This window comes from Ctenopharyngodon idella, chromosome 4 (assembly GCF_019924925.1).
Source record: "Ctenopharyngodon idella isolate HZGC_01 chromosome 4, HZGC01, whole genome shotgun sequence".
Lineage (NCBI taxonomy): Eukaryota > Metazoa > Chordata > Actinopteri > Cypriniformes > Xenocyprididae > Ctenopharyngodon > Ctenopharyngodon idella.
This window is the reverse complement of record NC_067223.1, coordinates 276,929-299,479: the sequence shown is the minus strand read 5'-3', so window position 1 is coordinate 299,479 and position 22,551 is coordinate 276,929. Positions and strand designations below refer to the sequence as shown.

General features: G+C 35.6%; 1 protein-coding gene across 3 annotated transcripts in view; it reads left to right on the top strand.

Annotated features, from left to right (window-relative positions):
* The window catches only part of LOC127511505 (copine-8), a 174,512-nt gene that overhangs the window by 27,436 nt on the left and 124,525 nt on the right, over positions 1–22,551 (top strand). For 2 of the 3 annotated variants that reach the window (XM_051892342.1, XM_051892341.1), the window contains exons 2-3: positions 13,424–13,464; positions 21,349–21,395. In XM_051892342.1, coding sequence (XP_051748302.1) covers positions 13,424–13,464; positions 21,349–21,395 — 88 coding nt within the window. Of the gene's footprint in view, positions 1–1,940; positions 2,057–13,423; positions 13,465–21,348; positions 21,396–22,551 lie in introns of all 3 variants that reach the window. The other variant, XM_051892343.1, reaches the window with a different exon arrangement.

Genomic DNA, 22,551 nt, shown 5'->3' with positions numbered 1-22,551 from the left:
TCGATACAAGTTGCATTCAAAAGGTGATTTACTCTATTTTGATCTCAACTGTAGTTTTTATATACAAACTAAACTTTTTCCCCAGTACTTCTGAGATAATTTTAATATTTGTATCACAGAAATGATGGTACTGAGTGGTTGAAAGGACTGTTTCTGAAGCTGTTTGATACCTAAACTGTACATGACAACTACTCTTTCTGGCTCAGCGCAGCACAAACACAGATTTGTATGTACCGGTGTGATTTTGTTAGAGGTTTAATAGAAAAATAGAAAAATAATACTAAAGTGCTTTTTTCAGCAAAGTACTTATTTACTCATACTTGAGTCGTATTATTTTTTAGTACTCAAGTAAATTATTTCTTAGGTAGTAATACTTTTACTTAAGCACATTTTTTTTTAATACTCTTTCCACCACCGAGGAAATCTATTTAAATTTTAAATTTTATTTTTTTTTAAAGGGGAAGTGCATTTCCTTAGCCTTACACTAGAGTTGATTGACCCTCCACCTGAGAAAAGTCACAACAAACCAGTACCAAAGTGTACCTACTTTGCATTATCTCATTTATTATCTAGTCAAGAAAAGAGTGTTTGGGTGTAAAATTATTCCTCCAGGTGCTTTTTGAATAAGGGATCCATATTCCAAGGCACTTAAAGGCAAATATGAATTAAAAAGTATAATGGCTATTTAGTTTAAAACAATCAATCAATCAATCAAACAAACAAATAAAAACTCTATGAATGCATCATAATATTAATGTAATAATAAATGCATGTAATAACTAGATAATAATAGGAATATGTTCATTTGCTACAACGTGTGCCTTGCCAGAAGAGCATGGTCTCCCCAGCTGAGTCTGGTTCCTTACAAGATTTTTCTTCTCTTTTTTGTTGTTGTGGGGCATTTAGCCTTAGTCTTTTCTGCAAAGGTGCTTTTAAATGATATTTATTATGACAAGTGCCATACACTACATATAAAACTGAATTATTTTTTGGATATATATTTGAAAAATCCTAGAGTACAATGTAAATTTAATGGTACTTAAATGTGGTATGTATTTATTCAGTACAGTGGTATATTCATCAAAGTACCATAATAGGATCACACTACTCTTTGTATGGTTATTTTTAAGGAAACACGGACCGTAGGTCTCAGTTCCTTCTCCTCCTGTCGTAGAGAAATGAAATACATTTACATGAAAATAGTAATACATTTACATGCAATGCATAATTTCCTGACCGAATTACCAACTGCACCACAGACATTATATAGCATAAATTTACTAAATTGTAATCTTTGATGGCTATTCCTGAACTGCTCAAATTGAATGTAAGTTTATTTACTTTCCAACTTCTATAACGCCTCGGTTATGACTGTAACCTCGGTTCACTGAAGACTGAACGAGATGCTGTGTCGCCCTCCATGCTTCCGGCATGCCTGTGATCAACTTCCTTCGGCCTATCAGAAGCTGACATTGTTTGGTCTGGGTGTGCTTTATAGCTTTCTGGTAATGACGTCACCCGTCTATGCCATTGGACTGATTTCACATGTGCTTAATGACGCAACCACGCAGAGCGTTCCCATAGCATCAATCTCAACGCAGCGTCTCGTTCTCTCTTCAGGGAACCAAGATTACAGTCGTAACCGAGCCCTTTTCCTCATGCAAGTCGCAACGTGTCGTCTTTTCGACCATTAGTCTTGGGTTAACTGCCTAATGTTGACAATGTTCTTCCTTTAGCTAGGATCATCTTTTACAAGCGTGCATGGCCATAAAATACTTAGCTCGGGGTTTCTAGACTGAATGGCACCCCAAATGAAAGATCACCTTATTTGGAATTTATATGGATTTCTGCTTCTTGATCAGTTTGAAAGAATCATTTGTGACTGGTTCGATCTCAGTTCCTACAGACGTGTTTGACCATTGCGCTCATGTCTTTTGCAGCATCTCGAATGAATGGTGCACAGAGGCCTGTCCTTCTTGCACAATGTGATTTAGCAGGACATATTAATAGATCAACATCCTTGGTTGGTCCTGGAACCACATTCCTGTCAAACATCGTAAGTCACCTAACCCTAACCTATCCTTGAAATCAGAGAGAAAAGATTGCTTGAATGTTGTTCAAAATCCAACTCCAGCCCTAATCATAACCATAATCCAAAAATGTAGGAACATGTCCAGATCAGATCTGGGAATCAGAGAAACTGACTGATAAAATTATTTAAAAGGCCTTTAACCTTCTTAATTATTTAAAAAAATATATATATTAAATGTGGGGCTTATTTCAGCTGAAATTATATTTCTTTTTACATCTGGTCTACATATTGGTTATCATGTCTGTATTTATTTTGGGGGTGTTTTTTCTTTTTTTTTTTTGAACATCCTATGCAGGTTAATGACTGGGCCATGTTTATTTTGTTATTGAGCTTGTATAATTAATTACAAATATTAAGCAATCAGTGCCCAGTGTTTTTTTCAGCAAGTTTCCAGTCATTTTAGCTGCTATTTGCAGTTAGACACAACTATGAATGGAAGAAAAAACCTTCCTCTCTGAGCTGTTACCTTTGTGTTCATAACTTCAGAAAAGCTATTTCTTTGAAAATTGGTGTCATATTTACACATCCCGCTTCCCTTGCCCCTCTCTGCTCTTGTTTTGCTCTACCTTTGTGTAATCATATAATCCTTTGTCACACTTCCTTAGTTCCTCTGTCGCACCCCTGTAAAATGACATGGCAGGAAAGTGTAACGGGTCCACTGTACTGTGACTGTTCTTTAATTAAAAGTCCCTGCTTCTCTCTGGGTATTCAAACAGCTGTACATCTGACGAACCGATTCCCCCGGCGCTCTCAGCGAGTCTGACTGCTGCGTGGCCACTGCGGTGATTAAAGCATGATGGCCGTCCCAGTTGACCAACACTAAATCCACTAGATTATATTTACATCAACATATGCCAAAGGAAAGGATCTTCCTACCAGGCTGAAACAAAACTGAAAATGAAAAACGTGTTCTTGGATCAACATCTTTTGTTTTTCCTGGAACAACATTCCTTTCAAAGAAACAAAGTAGTCAGATATGTTCCACACCCTAACCTTACTGTAACTACCAAAACCAGACGGAAATGAAAAGAATGTTGTTTAAGGCACCTTAAGGCACTTAACAGGGTCATTATTGTAAACTAAAACCATGTTATCTTAATGTCTTAAACTTTCAAACTTTACCGTTTTTATGACAATCATGAAACATTTCTGCCTAAATACAGAGGCCTTGCTTGCTTCATACTCTGGCAATGTTCAGTTCATTCTTCAATTCATTTCTTAACTATAATTATTAAACTAAAACATATAAAAATGAAATAAATAAATATATCCACAAAAAACTATCAAAATCATTGCTGAAATTAACTACAACAAACTGAAATGTAAAACAATTTTGAAAATATTGTCAAATGAAATGTGTCAGAACGCTGGCAAATCAATTGAATTTAATGGGAATTGTGGTTCAAGGATGAAAAATATTTAATGTGACAAAAGATAACAAATGTTTCACTTTAGCACCAACAGACTGATGTAGGCATGCTTTAACCAATGAGAATTTGAGAATGGATTTGGGTCCAGTTGTATTTTCGCTGGTTGACACAACGATGCTGATTCAGGAAGATGCCCTACTTAAAATCATGTTCAACACATTGATTATTATTGAGATGAAGGTTTGATCAATGGAGTTCTATACAAAGATTTGAGAGGAACTTGGGCGGAATTATTCTAACATCCTATCAACACCTCCAATTTCTATTAATTTATTTGTAGCTTCATTATTAAGTAGTGGTATTTAAAGCTTGGACAGCAAGCCAAATATGTTTTCTTTCACATTACTTAAAGATTAAATAAATTTGAATTTTGTTGTTTCAAAATGGACAGTGCAGGTATACCAATATCCAGGATATATATGAAACCAACTGTTGGCATAAAAGAGCATGTTACATATTACATATTTAATAGAAATTCAATTTTTTTATTTGTTTTATTTGCAGGCTGATATACGAGTCTATAACATGTTGTAATTTAAAAAAAAAAAAAAAGGTAAAGCCATTGTCAGTGGTCTGACACAAGAAAATAAAGGCCCAGGGACAATGATGTATTTATTTCTGGCTGTTATGATGTACAATGTTGGCTTAAACCTCTGATCTTGTTGAAGACATACAGACTGCACAGTCTGAACATTTGGTGCTTATTAAGGGAGACAGCCTGGATGTTTTCTGGGAGAGAGGGAGAGTGGGTGGGTGTGAACTGCCGGGAATGTCACGTTTTCCTCTGTGCTTTTTACACAGGGATTCCTAACATGTGACAAGTAACATCTCACCCGCGCTTTCACTTCCAGCTTTGATGTCTCTCACTCTGGCACCCCTCACTCTAGCTCCGAGGGGCTGCATCTGTCTGTATCCTGTCAGCGGATGAAATAGATGACGGTTGCACAGAGAGCTCTATTATCCTCCTACTCCCTCTTGCCCTGTTATTTACACTCTGACTGGAGTTCACGCTGCACTTTTGATGCCACCCGTGTACTTCGGGGTTAGAAACCTTTAGCAGTGTCACTCAATCTATCGCAGTTTATTTGGTGAAGACACGTCCCTCTAGGGCAAATTCACTAAATGGTTGCGACAGTTTCGTATATGCAGTATTTCAACACAAAACCTGTGCCTTATTAACCAACTGCTATGCGGTTTAACTAGAAGCTAATGCTACCCTGTGAGTATTTAAGTCTATTCATTAATAACCAGTGTTGGGGAAAGTTACTTTTAAAAGAAATGCATTACAATATTGCATTACTCTATTAAAAAATGTAACTAATTGCTTACTTAGTTAATTTTTGTGGAAAGTAATGTGTTGTTTTTAATAATAACAACAACAAAAACAAACAAACAAAACTTCTATTTTTGGCAAATGTAAAGTCCCTTTCACATTAAAAGTGAAATGAATAAACCTCAGGCTGAAGAAAATGCAAAATCATGCCTGTACAGTAGAGGGAAGCTCAAACAAACTTTTCAGCTGTTATGCTATTCTGGATTGCAGACACAAGTGAAGAAAGTTTAACACTGTTACTTCAGCAATAAAAACAAACAAAATTAAAGCTGCAAGCAGCGATGAAAGGGCCCTTGCACCCATGTCATCACCACCCGGTGGCTTTAGGAAAACGGAGCACGGTTGGCAATATGCATTTAAGTATATAAATATATATACCTGCTAACAGCTGGTGGCGACATGACTATAACTAAATTTTGGTGTGTAGATGTCTTCAGGCCAGGGCACTTATCAAACAGAAATTTAAGGCAGATTGGACATTGCATGCTTGAGTTACAACAACTTCCTGTTTCATGACAATAATAGCATGCTTTAGCACTCAGCTAAGTGTTGCTAGCATGTTTTAGAATGGGGTCTCAAACTCAAATTGGCTGGGGGCCGTTTTTGTGATTGACACCACATTGGAGGGCCATTTTAACATTCAAGCACAAGAAAGCGCAAAATTCCTTTGCATTATTTCTCATTTACTTCAAATTTCATTACTAAAATATTTTTGCCATAATTAACAAAAAATGTAAACAGCAGTGTCTCTATCATTGTTACATACAGTATTAGTTTTTAACAGCAAATATTTTTCCTTACTTTATTTTAGCTTAAATAACATCAAAATTATAAGATCTTGCACTGAACAACACTGTACTGAACAAATGCAATCCCTGAATACATTTGTACACTATTCTATTTCTTGCCAGACACCTGGCAGCGCTTCTGCTCATACAGCTGAGCCACATTTGTCCAAGATGCCGTTTGAGCATCGGTAATGTTTATTGGTAGCAGTGGACGCATTTCGGTGGTTTAAATCGATGCTCGCAACTTGCGTGAGTGCTTTTACTGTAATTTAGGCAAGCATGCTCATAATAGAAGTGACACGGTCGTGACGCGCATGCAGTGCGGTGCGCTCGTTTTTTCTAGGCGCGCCTATGCCGCGGCGAGATGAAAACATTTCAACTTTTCAGAATGCTGCAAGTACACCGCAGGTCATGTGACAAGGACCAACTGATGAGCTTCGGCCTTTCCTTAACAACATGAAAGCTCAGCCAAACAGCTGATCATAGCTGTACAGGGCGGGTTTTTATTTCTCATCTCCATAAATATATCTAGTAGTAGAGCTAATGCAAGGACAAGAAATCAATTTTTCTTTTGCTGAAACTTCCTCGTCATCATGGAGAGCGCAGTTCATGGTTGCATAGCAACGACAGACGCCACAGGAGCGAAAGCCCTTTGGAAAGAAGGAGAAAGTGGCGCGGCCGCTTATGTGATGCAATATGTGAATGGCCCCTTAGATTAGCGACTTTTTCTTTGCATATTGAATATGGTATGAGACAACTAGAGAATCATAATAATAATTTAGTGGGCCGGATTATGTTTTATTTTTGAGATCAGGTGCGGGCCGGGTGGAGGGCAGGGGAGGGGAGGGGGGTGGGGGGCGTAAATGGCCCGTGGGCCGGCAGTTTGAGACCACTGTTTTAGAATGTTTGTAGCATGTTTGGCACTCAATTGCATATTTAAGTATGCTGCTAGTAGTGCATCACAGTGTTAAACACATCACTTCCTGTTGCCAGTGGGTGGCGCTATTACTATAACAGAATATGGTCATGTAGATGTGTTCAGGGCAGGACTCTTCTCAAACATGTGAAGACATTGTCAAATATTGATCTGGTTAAATCTCAATGAGGAGTTAATCACAGTGTAAAACAAGACATTTCCTGTTGCCCGCAGGTGGTGCTATGACTGTAACTGAATATTGGCATGTAGATGTCTTTAGGCCAGGACTCTAATAAAACATGTGAAGTTTGGGGCAGATCGGACGTTGTATGCCCGAGTTACAACAGCTTCCTGTTTCATGGCGAAACATTGAATTTTGTCAGGCCGCCACGGACACACCCTTCAGCGAAAACTCAAGATCTTCGCAATTCAATGTCGCAAAGGCCTTTAGATTAGACTAGGGCTGAGCGATATGGCCAAAAAGTCATATCTCGGTATTTTTTGGCTAAATGGCGATATACGGTATATATCTCTGTATTTTCTACATTTTTCTATTTGGATTTAGAAAAAAAAAAAATCTGTATTTACTTTTTAAAAATCTTAATTTAACATTCTGCCTAATGTTGTCCTACAAACAGTGTTTATATTGAAAGCTATTCATACAAATAGAGTAAATGTAACCATGTAGTCTGGCACACTAATAGGCCTACAGTATGTGCAAAAAAAGAGAAAATTACTTTACATTCTAACATTGTAACATTACAATCTAAAAATAAAAATAATGCTTTTTAAAGCAGAAGTTAAATTCACTAGACTAAAAATTAAAAAAAAAAAAAGCACAGACTAATTAGCTATATTTATGTATTTATATATATTTAGGTATATATAGTTATGCTATCATAAAAATACACTTACTTGTAAGTTTCAAATTCTACATATGGCACATTTATTGTTCAACAACAAACATTTTATCAAAATGTATATTTTAGTCAGAATGATGGTGATCCCATTCTCGGCGCTCGTTCACGGAAGTCTATGAAGTTTAGGGGAGAATGAGATTCGCTAGCAGAAGGCTTGTCGACTCCTGACAGCAAAATGGAAATATTTATATGATTTTCTAACATTTACAGATGGAGAATATACCTGTGAAATGTAAGTTATGCGCTTAGGAAAACACCACATCACAAAAGCATTAAACAGCGCAAATTTCTGTCAGCACATGAATCTGTCAGAGTATCTGACGAGGCAAGCCGCTTTAAACGATAGGCCTACGTGTTAACTATATCTTAATCTTACGAGTTATTTTTAAAGCCCTTAATAATAAGCATGTCTCATGTTTAAGCCAAATTGTATTATGCATTTCCCCCGCAGCAGCACTCTGCGACGTCCACCGCTGTTTTTCAGATGCGCTGGTATAAAACTACTGTATATCGATATAAACGGTATCGCCTCATTCCATATCGTATATTAAAAATATATCGGTATATCGTACAAACTCGATATACCGCCCAGCCCTAGATTAGACTGACCAAATATGATGTTTATCTGATTAAATCTCTAGTAAGAGTTTGTTAAAGTACAACGTCTGGAAATGGCAAAAACTGCAAAAATTTTGCAGAGGAAATTCAACATATCTCACTTCCTGTTGGGTTTTCAGATTTTGCTCCCAGGGACTTTTTTTGTAAGTATTGGGCTGTTATATGTGTCTACCGAATTTCATACTTGTACATGAAACATAGCGCGAAGGGATTGAAATTTAAGAAATTTAAATTTTGTAGGTGGCACTATCAAGCCATTTTACTATATGAAAGTTATTTATAGACTACACTTGATCAGCTATATTTTTTTATATAGGACTATAATTCAGATCATGACAAAAGGCATTTTTCAAATAATGATCAAAATCAAATGATGGAAAGCTATGCTATAATACAAGTTTGGGAATTACGCAGTGCATATTGCGTTCAGTGACAGTGGCCCTCATTTATCAAATGAACGTAGAAACGAGCGTACATTCGAACGAAAAAATCCGCTTACGACAACGCTCACGTGTGATTCAGTAAACTTTCATATGCGGCCAATTCTGTCGCACAAATGAACGGGTGTTGATAAATGTGGCGGCTGAAAACTGTCATTTAAATATCACGGCCAAAATTTTAGAAGCCTCGCCCTATAGTTTACGACACAGAGAAACGTAACCCGGCCATAAAGAGGAAGTAACCGCATGATTATATTTAAATAAATTTATATTACTCTAAAAACACCGCTCAACCTTGTAATTGCAAACAATAAAATTTATTTAAATAAAAATACCAGTAAATAAAACGAAATACTTGCAAACATTATTAACATATACAGTGCCACTTGAAAGTTTGTGAACCCCTTGCAGAATCTGTGAAAATGTGAAAATTTTTTGTTTGGGGTCATTTTAATAAATTCAGCTATTTTTTTGTCTTGTGAATTATATGTAAACATCTTTTATGTAAAATATCTTAATCAGGACAGTAGTAAATAAAAAATAACATGCATTTTGTATTATCTCTTTTATTTTGTTAATTTTTCACAGATTCTGCAAGGGGTTCACAAACTTTCAAGTGGCACTGTATAAACTTGGGTACCCCTTGATCCTCACTCCACAGAAAATCCTTTAAATTTATTTTATTAAGAACAGAAGAACGAAAAATAAGTAGATATAAAATTATATATTAAATTATAAATTGAAACCAATTAGGCTAGTGGCATTCATTATAAAGCAAAAATGAATTTATTTACAGCTCACAGCCTACCTCTCTCATTCGGGAAGAATTCAAACGTTTCCATTTTCGCGATGTAACATTTATTGGTTGCTGAACTACTGTTCATTATGTAAACTAAGGCTTTGTATTTCACTCTTGTTTCAATATCCACATAAAACATCATCCTTAACATGCGCAAAAATATGTTTGGTTGGGCATTGCGCGTGCCGACTGGTACAGATGTACTCCTATTGTGGACCATTAAACTGAGGAGTGTTAACTTTCTCAGCATTTTAGTTTGCTGATAAATGGCGTCTGCGTGTGTGAGTGAGGCGCCTGCGCGATCAATTGGATTTAATAAAATAAAGATAAATATTTTTATACAATAACGAATATAACGCGTCAAATGAGCGTAGCCTGTACTAGCCCTACTTGATGCACAGTTTTTCTCTTTTGTTTTGTTAATAATCTGTTAATTATTTCAGTGAAATTTATTTTGTGTAGTCCTATTATTTTATTCCTTGTATATTATTCTGTTTTTCTCTGCATTGCAGGTGCATGATGTGTGAATCCTTATGTTCTGTTGATGTTGCCATTTGCGCATGCAAATAGAAATCCCTGGAAAGAAAAAAAACATTTGTGGTATTTTAAGACACGTATCTATTCTAATTTAATTTTAACTTGACATTTTAACCATGTCGTTTGATTGGTTAGTGAGTGATTGTCGGTCAGGAAAATAATCTAAATGTTCTCATAACAATTCTCCACCAGATTTACTATGCTGCACGCAAGTTCCTGCTGACTCAAAAACATGCATACACGAGCTGATACCTGACATGAGATTTGATCGTAGTCACCGCTCATGCTCATATTGATAAATGCCAAATTTTGCTTGGAAACGAGCATACGTTTTCTGGCGTATGATCGTTTGATAAATGAGGGCCAGTGTGTGCAAATAATCAGAGCTATCAGCAGATACTCCTCAGTGTATCTGTATTTCTCTCCGTTTCCCCCCTTCACTGTCTTCCTGTCTCCCCCTCTCCTTCTCTTTGCCCGTCTGTCTCTCTCTCGCTGCCTTGTCCTTGAGGTCTTTCCCCTTCGTCAGCTTGCCAGGAACATTCACCCACCCACTGGAAATTACAGCTGAGAGAAAGAGCTGTTTTTATGCATTTATCATCCTTTCCACTGAAAACTCCTTGAAGCATGTGTCAATTTTATTAGCATGTCAGGTGGAAGCCCTTATCGAGCGCGCTGGACCCTGCAAGCATTGGAAACCCAGCGTGATGTAACCCCATGTGTGCAGCTGCCCGGAATCACAAATTAAAAGGAGCATTCTAGGTTCCTTTCAATTTAATGTATCTATTTACTGCATCTCTGAGATGTAAAAATGAGCAAGAAAGTGTTAAAACAGTGTTACACTTACAATAGAAGCCTAGCAGGATTTAAAATAGTAATGTGAAATTTATAGTTTATATTTTTATATTTCTAATTTGTTTAGTTTAACATGATATATATAATTCATATTCATATGCAATATGCCATTATAAATGTTTCAGACAGCAGTATGTTGTTGTCACCCTACCACATCATGTTTAATTCAGAAAGTGGTCTCCTGTTGTCATCTCAGAAAGGTAAATTTAATATTTTAATCCAATTACAAGTGTCTTGGCAGTCCAATCAGATGAAACAAGGAAACGATTTTAAAAATCATGTAGGTCTTTGCAAAAATTGCAGTCTTTGCATTGAGGAATATAGACCTTATGAAGCCCTGCCCCTTCTTAGTGCTGCGCTCATTATGTTCTGTGTGTTCCAGTTTGTATTTCCAACAGCATGTAGGTTAGATCTTACAGATTTATGAATGAACCTCTCGTTTTAAAATCTTCCCAACATCCGCTTCAAACATTACAATGCTCATGATAACTTTCATTAACTCTACAATAAGTAAATCCACTTCACCAGCTAATTACTCTTTGACAGCGATGCCATTGAAATATACAGAGCTACAGCAAAAACGGAAGTTCAAAGACAAAATTCTAAAGAATGATTGTTTCTCTAGTGCATATATATTGTTCTCTGACTTTATACAGCAAAGTTTGGCATATGCAGATGGTTCTATGATTATTCAATGCATACAGAAATGTGTTTTTTTCTAACCACGCATATAAAATACAAGGAATAATATGGTACAGTAGTATGCCATTAGGAAAGCCAGAATGCCAGTGCTTTTACGGATAGTATGTGATGTAAGATTTTTTATTTTAATTTAATTTGTTTTATTTTATTGTTTTATTTATTTATTTTATTTTTATTTTATTTTTTAAGCATTGTATTCTGTTGGGTTCCACAGTTTAATGCCAATACAACATACAAAATTGACCTGGAAATGTCATCCATAAAACCTGTTAAAAATAAATAAACAACTAAACCTCACAGTTCCAAAAGAAAACCATAAATAGGAGATGAATAGATAGATGAGACTTATGTAATTTCCTCTGTTGTTATACTCAAATAAGAGAGGAAGTGTTTTTCAAAGAAGTCTTAATGTGACTTCCTTTCATTTGAAAGTAACCAGGTTTTTGCGTGGCATTGACAAGACTGACAAAGATAACTGTACACAAACAGGATTGGTAAGCGATTCTATCGCACTATCACATGCATGTTTATTGCACGCTTGCCTGCTAAAATTCCGTTAAAAGTATATTTACTGTAAATATATTTTCTGGTTGTCCATAAACACCACCGATGTTTTCATGCATATGGACAGCAATCTGGAATTTTCCTTTAGGAAAGAGAACAGGTGAAAGGGGGAGTACATAAGACACTAAATGGAAGTCCTGGACAATCCCAGGGATTTGTTCTGGTTGTCAAGGGATATACTAAGCATGTCCTCATAATGGAACGGCTGTGTGTAAGCTCTAGATCAGAAAGACTTTATTTCCAGTCCCTCAGCACAAATCCCTTCATCCACTTGGAACAGAAAAACTCAAGATTTTATCAGAGAGGACAGGGCAGACTTTCAGAACCCACCACTGACACAATAATTTACCTCACAACCTGCACTAATGCACAGTTACTAAAGCCCAGATGCGGAACTTCATCTTTTCCCTGCTGCACCTGCCAAGTTTACCTTGAACATCTACCTTAAAACATCCATATTCTGCACCATTTTTTTCAGTGTCCACGTATAATGCTAGTCAAGATTTTGTGCACCAAAAACAGTCATTTTCTAGTCTCTCTAAATAGGATCCTGTACCTTTAAAACTTCTATATGTAAATGACCTTTGTAATGTTCTACTAAATTCTGCAATTCTGTTACTTCACCCTGTCTATCATCAGAGGTAGGCCAAGCTCATGAATACTGTATAAGTAAATGGGGGTGGTTATATGTTAATGAGGTCATGGCTGTGATGTCATTGAACATTTATTGTATATGCTCCTGGTCTTATTGTGGTGGTTCATTCTGCAGTTAACCAGGTGTTTTTTGGCTGTCACTTTTCGTTAGTATGTCCTTATTAGTTTGTGAAGGTCAAGACATGCCTTCTATTTGCTATTAAAGTGACTCTGGAAGAGAGACTGGGGTCAGATGTAACAGAACGGCAATTGTTATGCTCTATTTTATTATTTCAATCATGAACAAGCTGTTGTGATGACACTTGTTCAGTTTATGCTCAGTAAAGAAGATTTAAAGTATAAAAGTATTGATGCCTTTTAAATTTAAATTAAATATTTATTTATCTATAGGTTGTTAGCACCAAATCAGCATATAATGGCTGCTGAAAATTCATATAAATAGTATTGAAATAAATGGCATTTAAATAGAAAAACGTCTATTTTAAATTGTAATAATATTTCAAAGAATTACTGCTTTTGTTGTAGTTTTGATTAAATTAGAAAGTAGCTGGTAGATGTGTAGTAGTCTGTGAGTTTTGAATGTAAAAAAAAAATATATTATTCCTATAAGTTATTCCTACACAATACTTCTTTTACTTTTTACTTCTTTTTCTTTTTACATTTATTCCTCAATACTAAATACTTCAGTTTACACAGACACACACATACACAAATATGTTGCCAGTTTCTGTTTTGTCATGCATAATTATAATTGTTCATGTTTAATTTCCTTTTACAGAAACCTGCTTGACAGGGATACGTTTTCCAAATCAGATCCAAGTAAGAATGTCTTTCTTGTCCCTTTTTATATTTTTTTTGCTCAAATGCATACTGTACTGTGGAATATGCTCATCAAACTTTAAAAAGATTCTGAATTATTTCTCATGCTATGATTTACTATGTAAACGTACTATGTACGGCAGTACGATCAACTGTTCTCAGCCTTGTTAAGAGGGGACTTTCTACAAAGTCTGAAAGCTTACACAATCACATGACTCACTGCTTTCTGTTTGCATTCTCTCGCACTGATTGTGTGAAGTAAAGCCTCCCATTTCAGATCTGAATGTGGCACGGGCCTCAGATATAGACACACCGTGGGCGGCCCTGATTATTGTAATATTTGCCTTCAACTCAAGTCTTTCTGAAGAGAAAATCTAAATGTCACACAGTTGGCCTTCATTATCAGAGTAATCCAAATTCAAAAGTACAGGCGAGGAGAGCTGTCTAAAAGATAATACTGAATGTTGTTAACCTACTTTGGGTGTTTTATAAGATTTCAGAATTATTTTTTTCCTGTTATTTTTAATTATTTTAATGGCCTACTCTCAAATACTTCACATAAGTAGAATTTTATGAACACATTTAGTCTAAATCACATTTAAAACCACATGAACAACTTCATATGAAGTTTCATCATATCAGTATTCTAACAGCATTGTTTCACCACACCTTTATCAATGATACTTGTCAGTTATTTTCTTTAATTACACATTATAGTATCACTCAATCACTTATTTTCTCTATCACTTAATCCTCCAGAGCTTTTGTTTAGAATTACAATTCTTTATAGTCACTCACTCTGATCATTTATTCACTTATTTGCCCACCATTCACTAGTACTCACTCATTCATGTGCTGTACATACATTATCATTCAAAAGTTGATCAAAAGTGACAGTAAAGACATTTATAATGTTACCAAATATTTATATTTAAATTAAATGTTAGTCTTTTGAACTTCTCCATTTATCAAAGAATCCTTAAAAAAAGCTATTTTTTTCTGGGATTCTGACTTTCCCTCTTTCCACAAAGTAATTGAGTTAAGTACAGCTGTTTTCAACATTGATAATAATAAGAAATGTTTCTTGACATCCAAATCAGCATATTAGAATGATTTCTGAAGGATCATGTGGCACTGAAGACTTTCAGCTTTGCAATTCAGAGCTGTGTACAGATATTTTGGGAGGCAGGTGCTCAAATGAAATAAAAAGGGCACTCCTCTTATAATTATTTATAAAAAAGTAAAATTACAGATTGTTGATCATCTTTTAATTAATTACACTATTTAACACTATACAATAGGCTGTTATCAAATGAAATCAGTATAAACAAGATCTGTCTTACTATTTATCAAAATCCTCTTACAGTGCAATTACAATGTTATGAGATTAATGTTCTAAATATAACATTTTGAATATAGAAATATGAGATGTTGGGAAAAAATGAAATAATATTATATATGAAACTAAAAGCGCCAGTAGGTGGCGGCATATCATAATAAATGAATCATAGAATCATTCATTCAACCGATTCGTTCAAACCGCTTGATGCATTCATGAAAGAAGCAAGTGTCCACTGACTTTATGAATGGGTCATTGAATCATTGACTCACCCAATTTGTTCAAAAACAGTGAATCTTTCAAGAAAGAAACAGCGTGTTGCTGGGAGATGCAAGATTTCCACTTAGTTTGGTCTGTCAAAATTGACAATGTTGTGTCTAAAAATTGTCAATTCATATTATCAACTTATCGAACTGTTGTATAAAATTAATATCACATTTTGCAATCTTACTGATATTCAAGAAGAGCACTCTTGTTTGTGTGACATTGCTTAACTATATTATGTTATAAACACAAAATACAATAACTCATACAAGGGCAATTCATATCTTAAATTTTGGGAGCATTTTTATTAATTTTGGTGGCATTTCTAACCTTGAACGATGCTATTTTACGTCAACACCAGAACAGCTTGCTTGTTGTTAAGTTAACGGAGGGCTATTGCCTAAGTTAGGCTGATTGTATTGTGAGATGTTTTAATAGTGGTTTAATTTCATAGCAGTGAAAAACAGTGCCAAAAGGTTAGGGCAAACACCATCGTTATCTGGCTGTCTATGGAGCTAAAAATATGACAAAATTATCTGAATTTGAATTGTGTAAATTAGAATTATTGACAAGTGTCAATTAGCAGAATTGAATATTAAGTGCCATTTTATATAGATTTGAATTTAAATTTTTTATACTTGAATCCTGGACATTTGATATTTAACAAAATAGATTTTTTTTTTATGGCATAATTTTCTACATATATATTTTCAAATAGCGTATTTTTTGTTCTGAATTCTTAGACTGCAAATATTTACTTCTTAAAAATACAGCTTCAAGTTTTCAACATGAATAACAAATTCAAAACACCAAATTCAATATTCTAAAATTCAAAACGAAGAAATTCAGATAGTACTGAAAGTAGGTCAGAGGTCCAACTTCCGGGTTCTCGGAAGAGTCGAACGTTGCATTTTGTCCAATTACAGAGCAGCAATAATTCTCAGCATGCGAGATTTATCTCTGGGGGTCTCTGCTACGCCTATTTGTTTTAGTATAAAGTATAATTAGTATGGAAGTGATTAGCATGCATAACAGTCACACATAAATCTATAATTACTATATTTCTGCTGCATTCTGTTATCGAAGTTGGATGTTAGGCTATTTCACTCGCTGGCGTTTTCAGCTCAAGAACGTCACAAATGATCATTCAGATATGTGTAACAGGCACGATTACATGATTTATTTCTGCTCAATATCATGCAAATTGTAGGCTTATTAAGGCATTTAAAGGCTTAATTCACACTCCAAACTCCAACAAACACCACAAACACAATTGGATGACTGTCATATTCACGCAGACAGTGCCATGCCCCGCTAAATAAATAAATTAATTAATTAAAATAACTTAAAAAGCAGTGAGCCATTAAACCAACAATGAACCATTTTAAAACTGCACAAGGTAAAATTATTTTCTTCACTTGTGGAGTTGTCAGATCAGCCAGGCTCTACTGGTTATCTTTGCTCACTTCAGACAGTGCAGCTGGTCCCATCAGGATAATGTCAGGTTTTTATGTAGCCTATATTTTTTTAGGATAACTTAACATCATTTGTATTGTGGGATGACCACAGGCCCAGACTGGCCATCGGAAGCGTGAGAAATCCCGCTGGTCGGGAGACTGATTTGGTCCGCTGCCCAGCTCACTTTCATTTATTTAGCCTATTTAGAATCTTTGTTATTAATTTTATTATTATTATTATTATTATTATTATTACCTGCCCGATGTGTACAAGTGATTTCTGAATTTGGCATTCAATTTAGCCTACGTTATCATCTCTGGCGAACGATTTCTGCACGCAAAAGAAAAACTGTACATGAAGACGCAGTGAATGGGTGCCGTTTCTTGATGGATCTTCACTCTAAAGATGTGCGTGTCTATGTCAGATAAATTACATTTTAGACAATTGTTGTTCTCCGTCCATGCGATATATGCACATATTGAATGAGTAACGTTTTTCTAGCATATTTACTTGAACTTCGCTAGTAGGCTATATGATTTAACCGATTTCAGAGGCGGCAAAAATTAGAATTTAAAATGGACTAAGTAAAGCTCTCTTGATTGTAACCTCTACTCATTGTGTAAACACATTATGGCCTTTAACTTTTGGTATAATGTTAAAAAATATTATTTGGGCTATTTTAGTTGCCATTTGTTATATAGGTAATAGGCCTACTACATATTATAAATATATAACGCGAGTAAATATAGGAAAAAAAATATAGCCCTATACAATTATAGTAATAGGCTATAGGCTAAAATTGTAAAATAAAGCGGCATTCATTATAAACAACATATAGCCTAAATGCAAAGCCAAAACTAATTTATTTAAAAGTGAAACAAACGGCGTTGGGCTTTCTCTCATTCAGCACTAATCCAAATGTTTCCATATTATTCGAGATGTAGGCTAACATTTGGTTGCTAAACTTTTACTTAGTAAACAAGTTTTTGTACTTCACTCTTGTTCAGTGTCCTCGTAAAATAGCATTCTTCACGTGAGCAAAAATATGCTTGGCATAACAGCACAGTGAGGCGGTGGTCACGCTGAACTCGAGCAGTGTAATTTTTATAGGCTATATATCCAGTCGACTGCGTTTTATTTTGATGAACAGGCTTGTGATGTCAATTTAACAATCCAACTGATAGCCTGTTGTGTGTACTGTAGGCGTGAGGTGCCGGCGGGATCACATTTTTTCCAACAGCAGTAGGTTATATAATACTCCGTCATTTATGGTCAGTGGAATTTGTTATTCATGTTGAAAACTTGAAGCTGTATTTTTAAGAAATGAATATTTGCAGTCTAAGAATTCAGAACAAAAAATACGCTGTTTAAAAATACATATGTAGAAAATTATGCCATAAAAAAATTCTATTTTGTTAAATATCAAATGTCCAGGATTCAAGTTTAAAAAATTCAAATTCAAATCTATATAAAATGGCACTTAATATTCAATTCTGTTAAATGACACTTGTCAATAATTCAAATTTACGCAATTCAAATTCAGATAATTTTGTCATATTTCTAGCTCCATAGCTGTGACCATTGCAGGTCCAGGAGATGTGGATGTTGCTCACCTGTGTCTGAGAGTGGGAGGGGTTCATGCAGTCTCACAGAATTGTTAAGAATAAGTTGTTGGGCACATGCTGAGAATTGATTGAGAATTGATGCCATTGCCACAGGCCAGATGTAAACAAATACTAAAAAAATATAAAAAAATAAAAAATAAAAAAAAACGTCTTGCAAAAAGGGCACTTATCTAGTCAGAGGCCAAAAGGGAAAGTACTTGAGCACCACTTGGGGTCTATCTGTGTGTTTAGACTTCAGTTAGACTTTAACTTACTCAAATTTCCAATGATAAACTAAAATCACTGACTCAGTTATCTCAATGATAAACTGACTCAATGATAAACTCAATGATATCTGAATTACTGACTCATTTATTCACCCATACAATGAATCACTCAAATATTCACTTATTCATTCATAAATTTGCTTGCTGATATACTCACCTATTACAATTGTTCATTGATTCACTCACTCACTCACTCACTCACTCATTTTCTTTTTTGTCTTTTTTATACTCTCATTCTCTTACCCATCCAGTCACTCTCTTAATCATTCACTTACTCAACATTCACTCATATTCATTCACTTATTTTCTCATTTATTCACATTAACATATGCATTCACTCATTTATTCATTTGTTAATACACACATTCATTTACTCTTCACTCATTTGAACCTACAATCATTTACTTTCTCATTCATCACTCAACCTTTACATTCCCTCATTCATTCATTGAATCACTCATTCACTTATGCCAAGTCATGAACTCACATTCACAATCACACTGTTACACAATTCATTCTCTCTCTCACTTTGACTAATTTATCCACCCATACAATTAATCACTTTATTCACTCACTTATTCATTAAGTCACTTGCCTATAAACTCATTCATTCACTCTCTCACCCTTCAACTCATTGAATCAATCATTCATAGACTAACACACACTTGTTTCACTACATTTTTACTTTAAAATTCACTTTTCATTCATACACTCATTCATTCACCTACTTGTTCATAGTCTCACTCCCACATTCATTCATTCACTCACTCACTCACTCACTCACTCATCCATTCATTCGTTTATACTGTCATTCACTGACCCATTCAGTCACTTTTTTAATCATTCACCTACCCGACGTTCATTTAATCACTCACATTCACTTATTCACTTATCTCGCTCATTCATCTTCACACATTTAATAACTCATCCATTTATTCACTTGCTCATACATTAATTTACTCTTCATTTGAACTTATTCTTCATTTACTTTCTCATTCATTCACACATTAATTACTTAATCTTTGCATGCATTAATTCATTCATTCATACATACATACATTCATTCATTCACTCTCTCACTCACTCAATTTTTCACTCTTATCTTTTTCTCACTTTTCTCACTTTTCACTCACTTTTTCACTTATTTCTTTACTGACCTGCTTAATCACTTATTCATTCACTCATTCACCCATTCATTTGCTACATTCCTACAGTCTTTATTATACTTCATTACTATATTCACTCAAATCTGACATCAATTTTTTGAAAACACTGTATTATTGATCAGGTGTGTTTACTGGCAAACAGGAGAGAGAGAACTGAGTCATTGGAAGACAAGAACAATGAGTGCTAAACATCTTTATTGTTTTCCTTTGTGCCATGTGTATGTGTGAACAGGAAACAGGAACAGTGAGCAGTTCTGCCTTTAATCACCGTGCTATTATTGTCATTATATATATTGATTTCCATACTTCTGTTGCTTGTACTTGTCTTACTGTCCTGCTTCATTTTTTCTTGCCTGCTTTCTCTTTTCTTTCAGATTTGTTTGTCCACTATTCCACCTGTTTCGCTTTCATGCATTGCTGTAACTATGCGTGCCCTTTTGTAAGTGTCTTTTTATTTTCATGTTATTGCCATTTGTTTTCCTACTGGTCCTGTTCACGATCAGCTGGACTGAATAGACGTCAGGTCTTCCTGGGCCGCTGACAGGGTCCTTGCATTCATGCAAGTGGGCACTTGTGCTGAGCCCCCATCTTAATTATGCTGAGTACTGTTGGCCCAGTCTCTTAGTGTTACCATTAACCATGACACACATAGAAAAATGTACACACACTCAGTTATAAGAAATGTTTTGCCACTGTCTGTTGCATGTTTCAGTATAGTTGTGCCTTAGGCTTTACGTTTTTGTATTGCACAAACACACACACACACACACACACACACACACACACACACACACACACACACACACACACAGTAGCCATCTTTCTCTGCCCACAGCTGGACATTGAGTCTCATTCACTACTGTATGCATGAATTCATTAACTGTTTGCATGTGAAATCTGTGTACAAATATTTCTTGTACATCTAATTTCAATTATAGGCCAATTAAATACGCGTTAAACACTTTATTTCCACTAATAAATGCCCATTAGGAATTTTATTGCCACTTTTCGAATATTTTCTTCATTGTATTTAAAATAAATACCTCTCCAAGCTGATATGCAATGGGAAAAGGGAGAAGAATGAGTTTGGAAAAAGGTGGAGTTGAACTTGGGTCGGTCACATCAAAAACTAATGCCAGCTGCCTTACTGGCTCAATCAGACAGTGATGGCCAAAGTTATTCTAAATAGCCTCTGCCAACAAGGCGGGCTATTTGCACTTGATGTAAATTGACACTCCATTATTTATTTATTTATGATGAACTATCCCTTTAATGGTTAATATTACGTTGATATTGCTGTCATTAAAAGCGTTAAAAATGAACATTTTGCCATCAACTCATCCTCATGACATTCAAAAAGTCTATGAATTTCATTTTTCTGTTAAAAGCAAAAGAAGATATTTTGAGAAATGTCCTTTTTTTTTTTTTTTTTTTTTTCCATACAATGGACGTCAATGGGCACTAAAACTGCTTGATTACCAACATTCTTCAAAATATCTTCTTTTGTGAAAGTAATACAGGTTTAAAACGACATGAGGGTGAGTTGAAAATGGCAGCTTTGTAGCTCATCCAGTGAGATTTTTATCTCATCGCATTCCACCACTCTGGTTTTAAGCTATTTCTCTTCTAACAGTAGACTACAAGATTACATACTACACAAACTGCATCTGAGTTAAGTATGCCAAAGGTCTTCTGGCATTTGAAAAATTCTCTGATTTTGTGTAACCCAATCTCTCCCTTTCTCTCTCTTGCTTTTCTCTCCACAGTCTGTGTGCTGTACACCCAAGGCATTGGCAACAAAGAGTGGCGAGAGGTGAGGGAGACAATCTGGTCCAGTCATGTCGACCCCTTGAAGGGCCTGACAGACCCTTGGTCACATAAATATTCATGCATGTAAATGTGGGGTTGGAATATTCTCAGAACAATTATTTTTGGAACTCTTTTTTTTTTTTTTTTTTTTTGTTCTTCATATTTTTGCCTTCCCAGCTAATCAGAGGAAATATCAGGCTCTCTAAAGCACCATTAAGAGGGTCGTGTATTTATTAACTTCAATCACTAGCTGGTGAAATATGATAAGACACCCAGGGGATGTAATAACTTTCTCGCTCATGCTTATATCAAGACATCTCCAGCCCACTTTTCAAGTCAGTTCATTAAAACGTTAAGTCCCTTTCACATGACTCGTATCAAGGCTTCAACGCACCTCTCAAAGCTGTCATATGCCTTTTTGACTTCCATATGAAAGGTGTTGAAGGTAGTGTACACAGTAAACATTTAAAACTTGTATTTGCACTTAGAACATAAAAAGAACTAGAACTAGTTTAAATTATGTACTGAATCTGTCATGATAACATATATATTTGGCACAAAAATGTGATAAAATATTTTAGAGTTTGGCATAACTAGTCAAATGTATATTCGTTATAAAAATGCCCATGGTGTTTTTACATGACAAAAATGTACATGACTTTACCAGGGCTAGAAATCACACTATTAAAATTAAAACTACCTCAAGATTGTGAGAATCTTGGCTTTCAAAGAAAAAAAAATGTCTCGGGTTACGTCTGTAACCCTGGTTCCCTGAATAGGGAACGAGACGCTGCGTTGAATCGCATTGGGATCACCTCTGCGTGATTACGTCTTGAAGCACTCGTGAAATCGAACCAATAGTGTGACGGGATGTCAGAGCGGGTGACGTCACGGACCAGGAAACTATAAAGCACTCCTGAGAACAAAGAACGCCAGCTTCTGATGTGGATGAAGCAGATGCTCACAGGTGCGCAGGGAGTATGGCTGAGCAACACAGCGTCTCGTTCCCTATTCAGGGAACCAGGGTTACAGACGTAACCTGAGACGTTCCCTTTCATGGGAACATCGACGCTGCGTTGAATCGCATTGGGAACCCTATCCCAACTAGGCCATAGGACCAAGTGCCTGTCCTGTTAACTTTAGGACGAGAGCACCGCGGA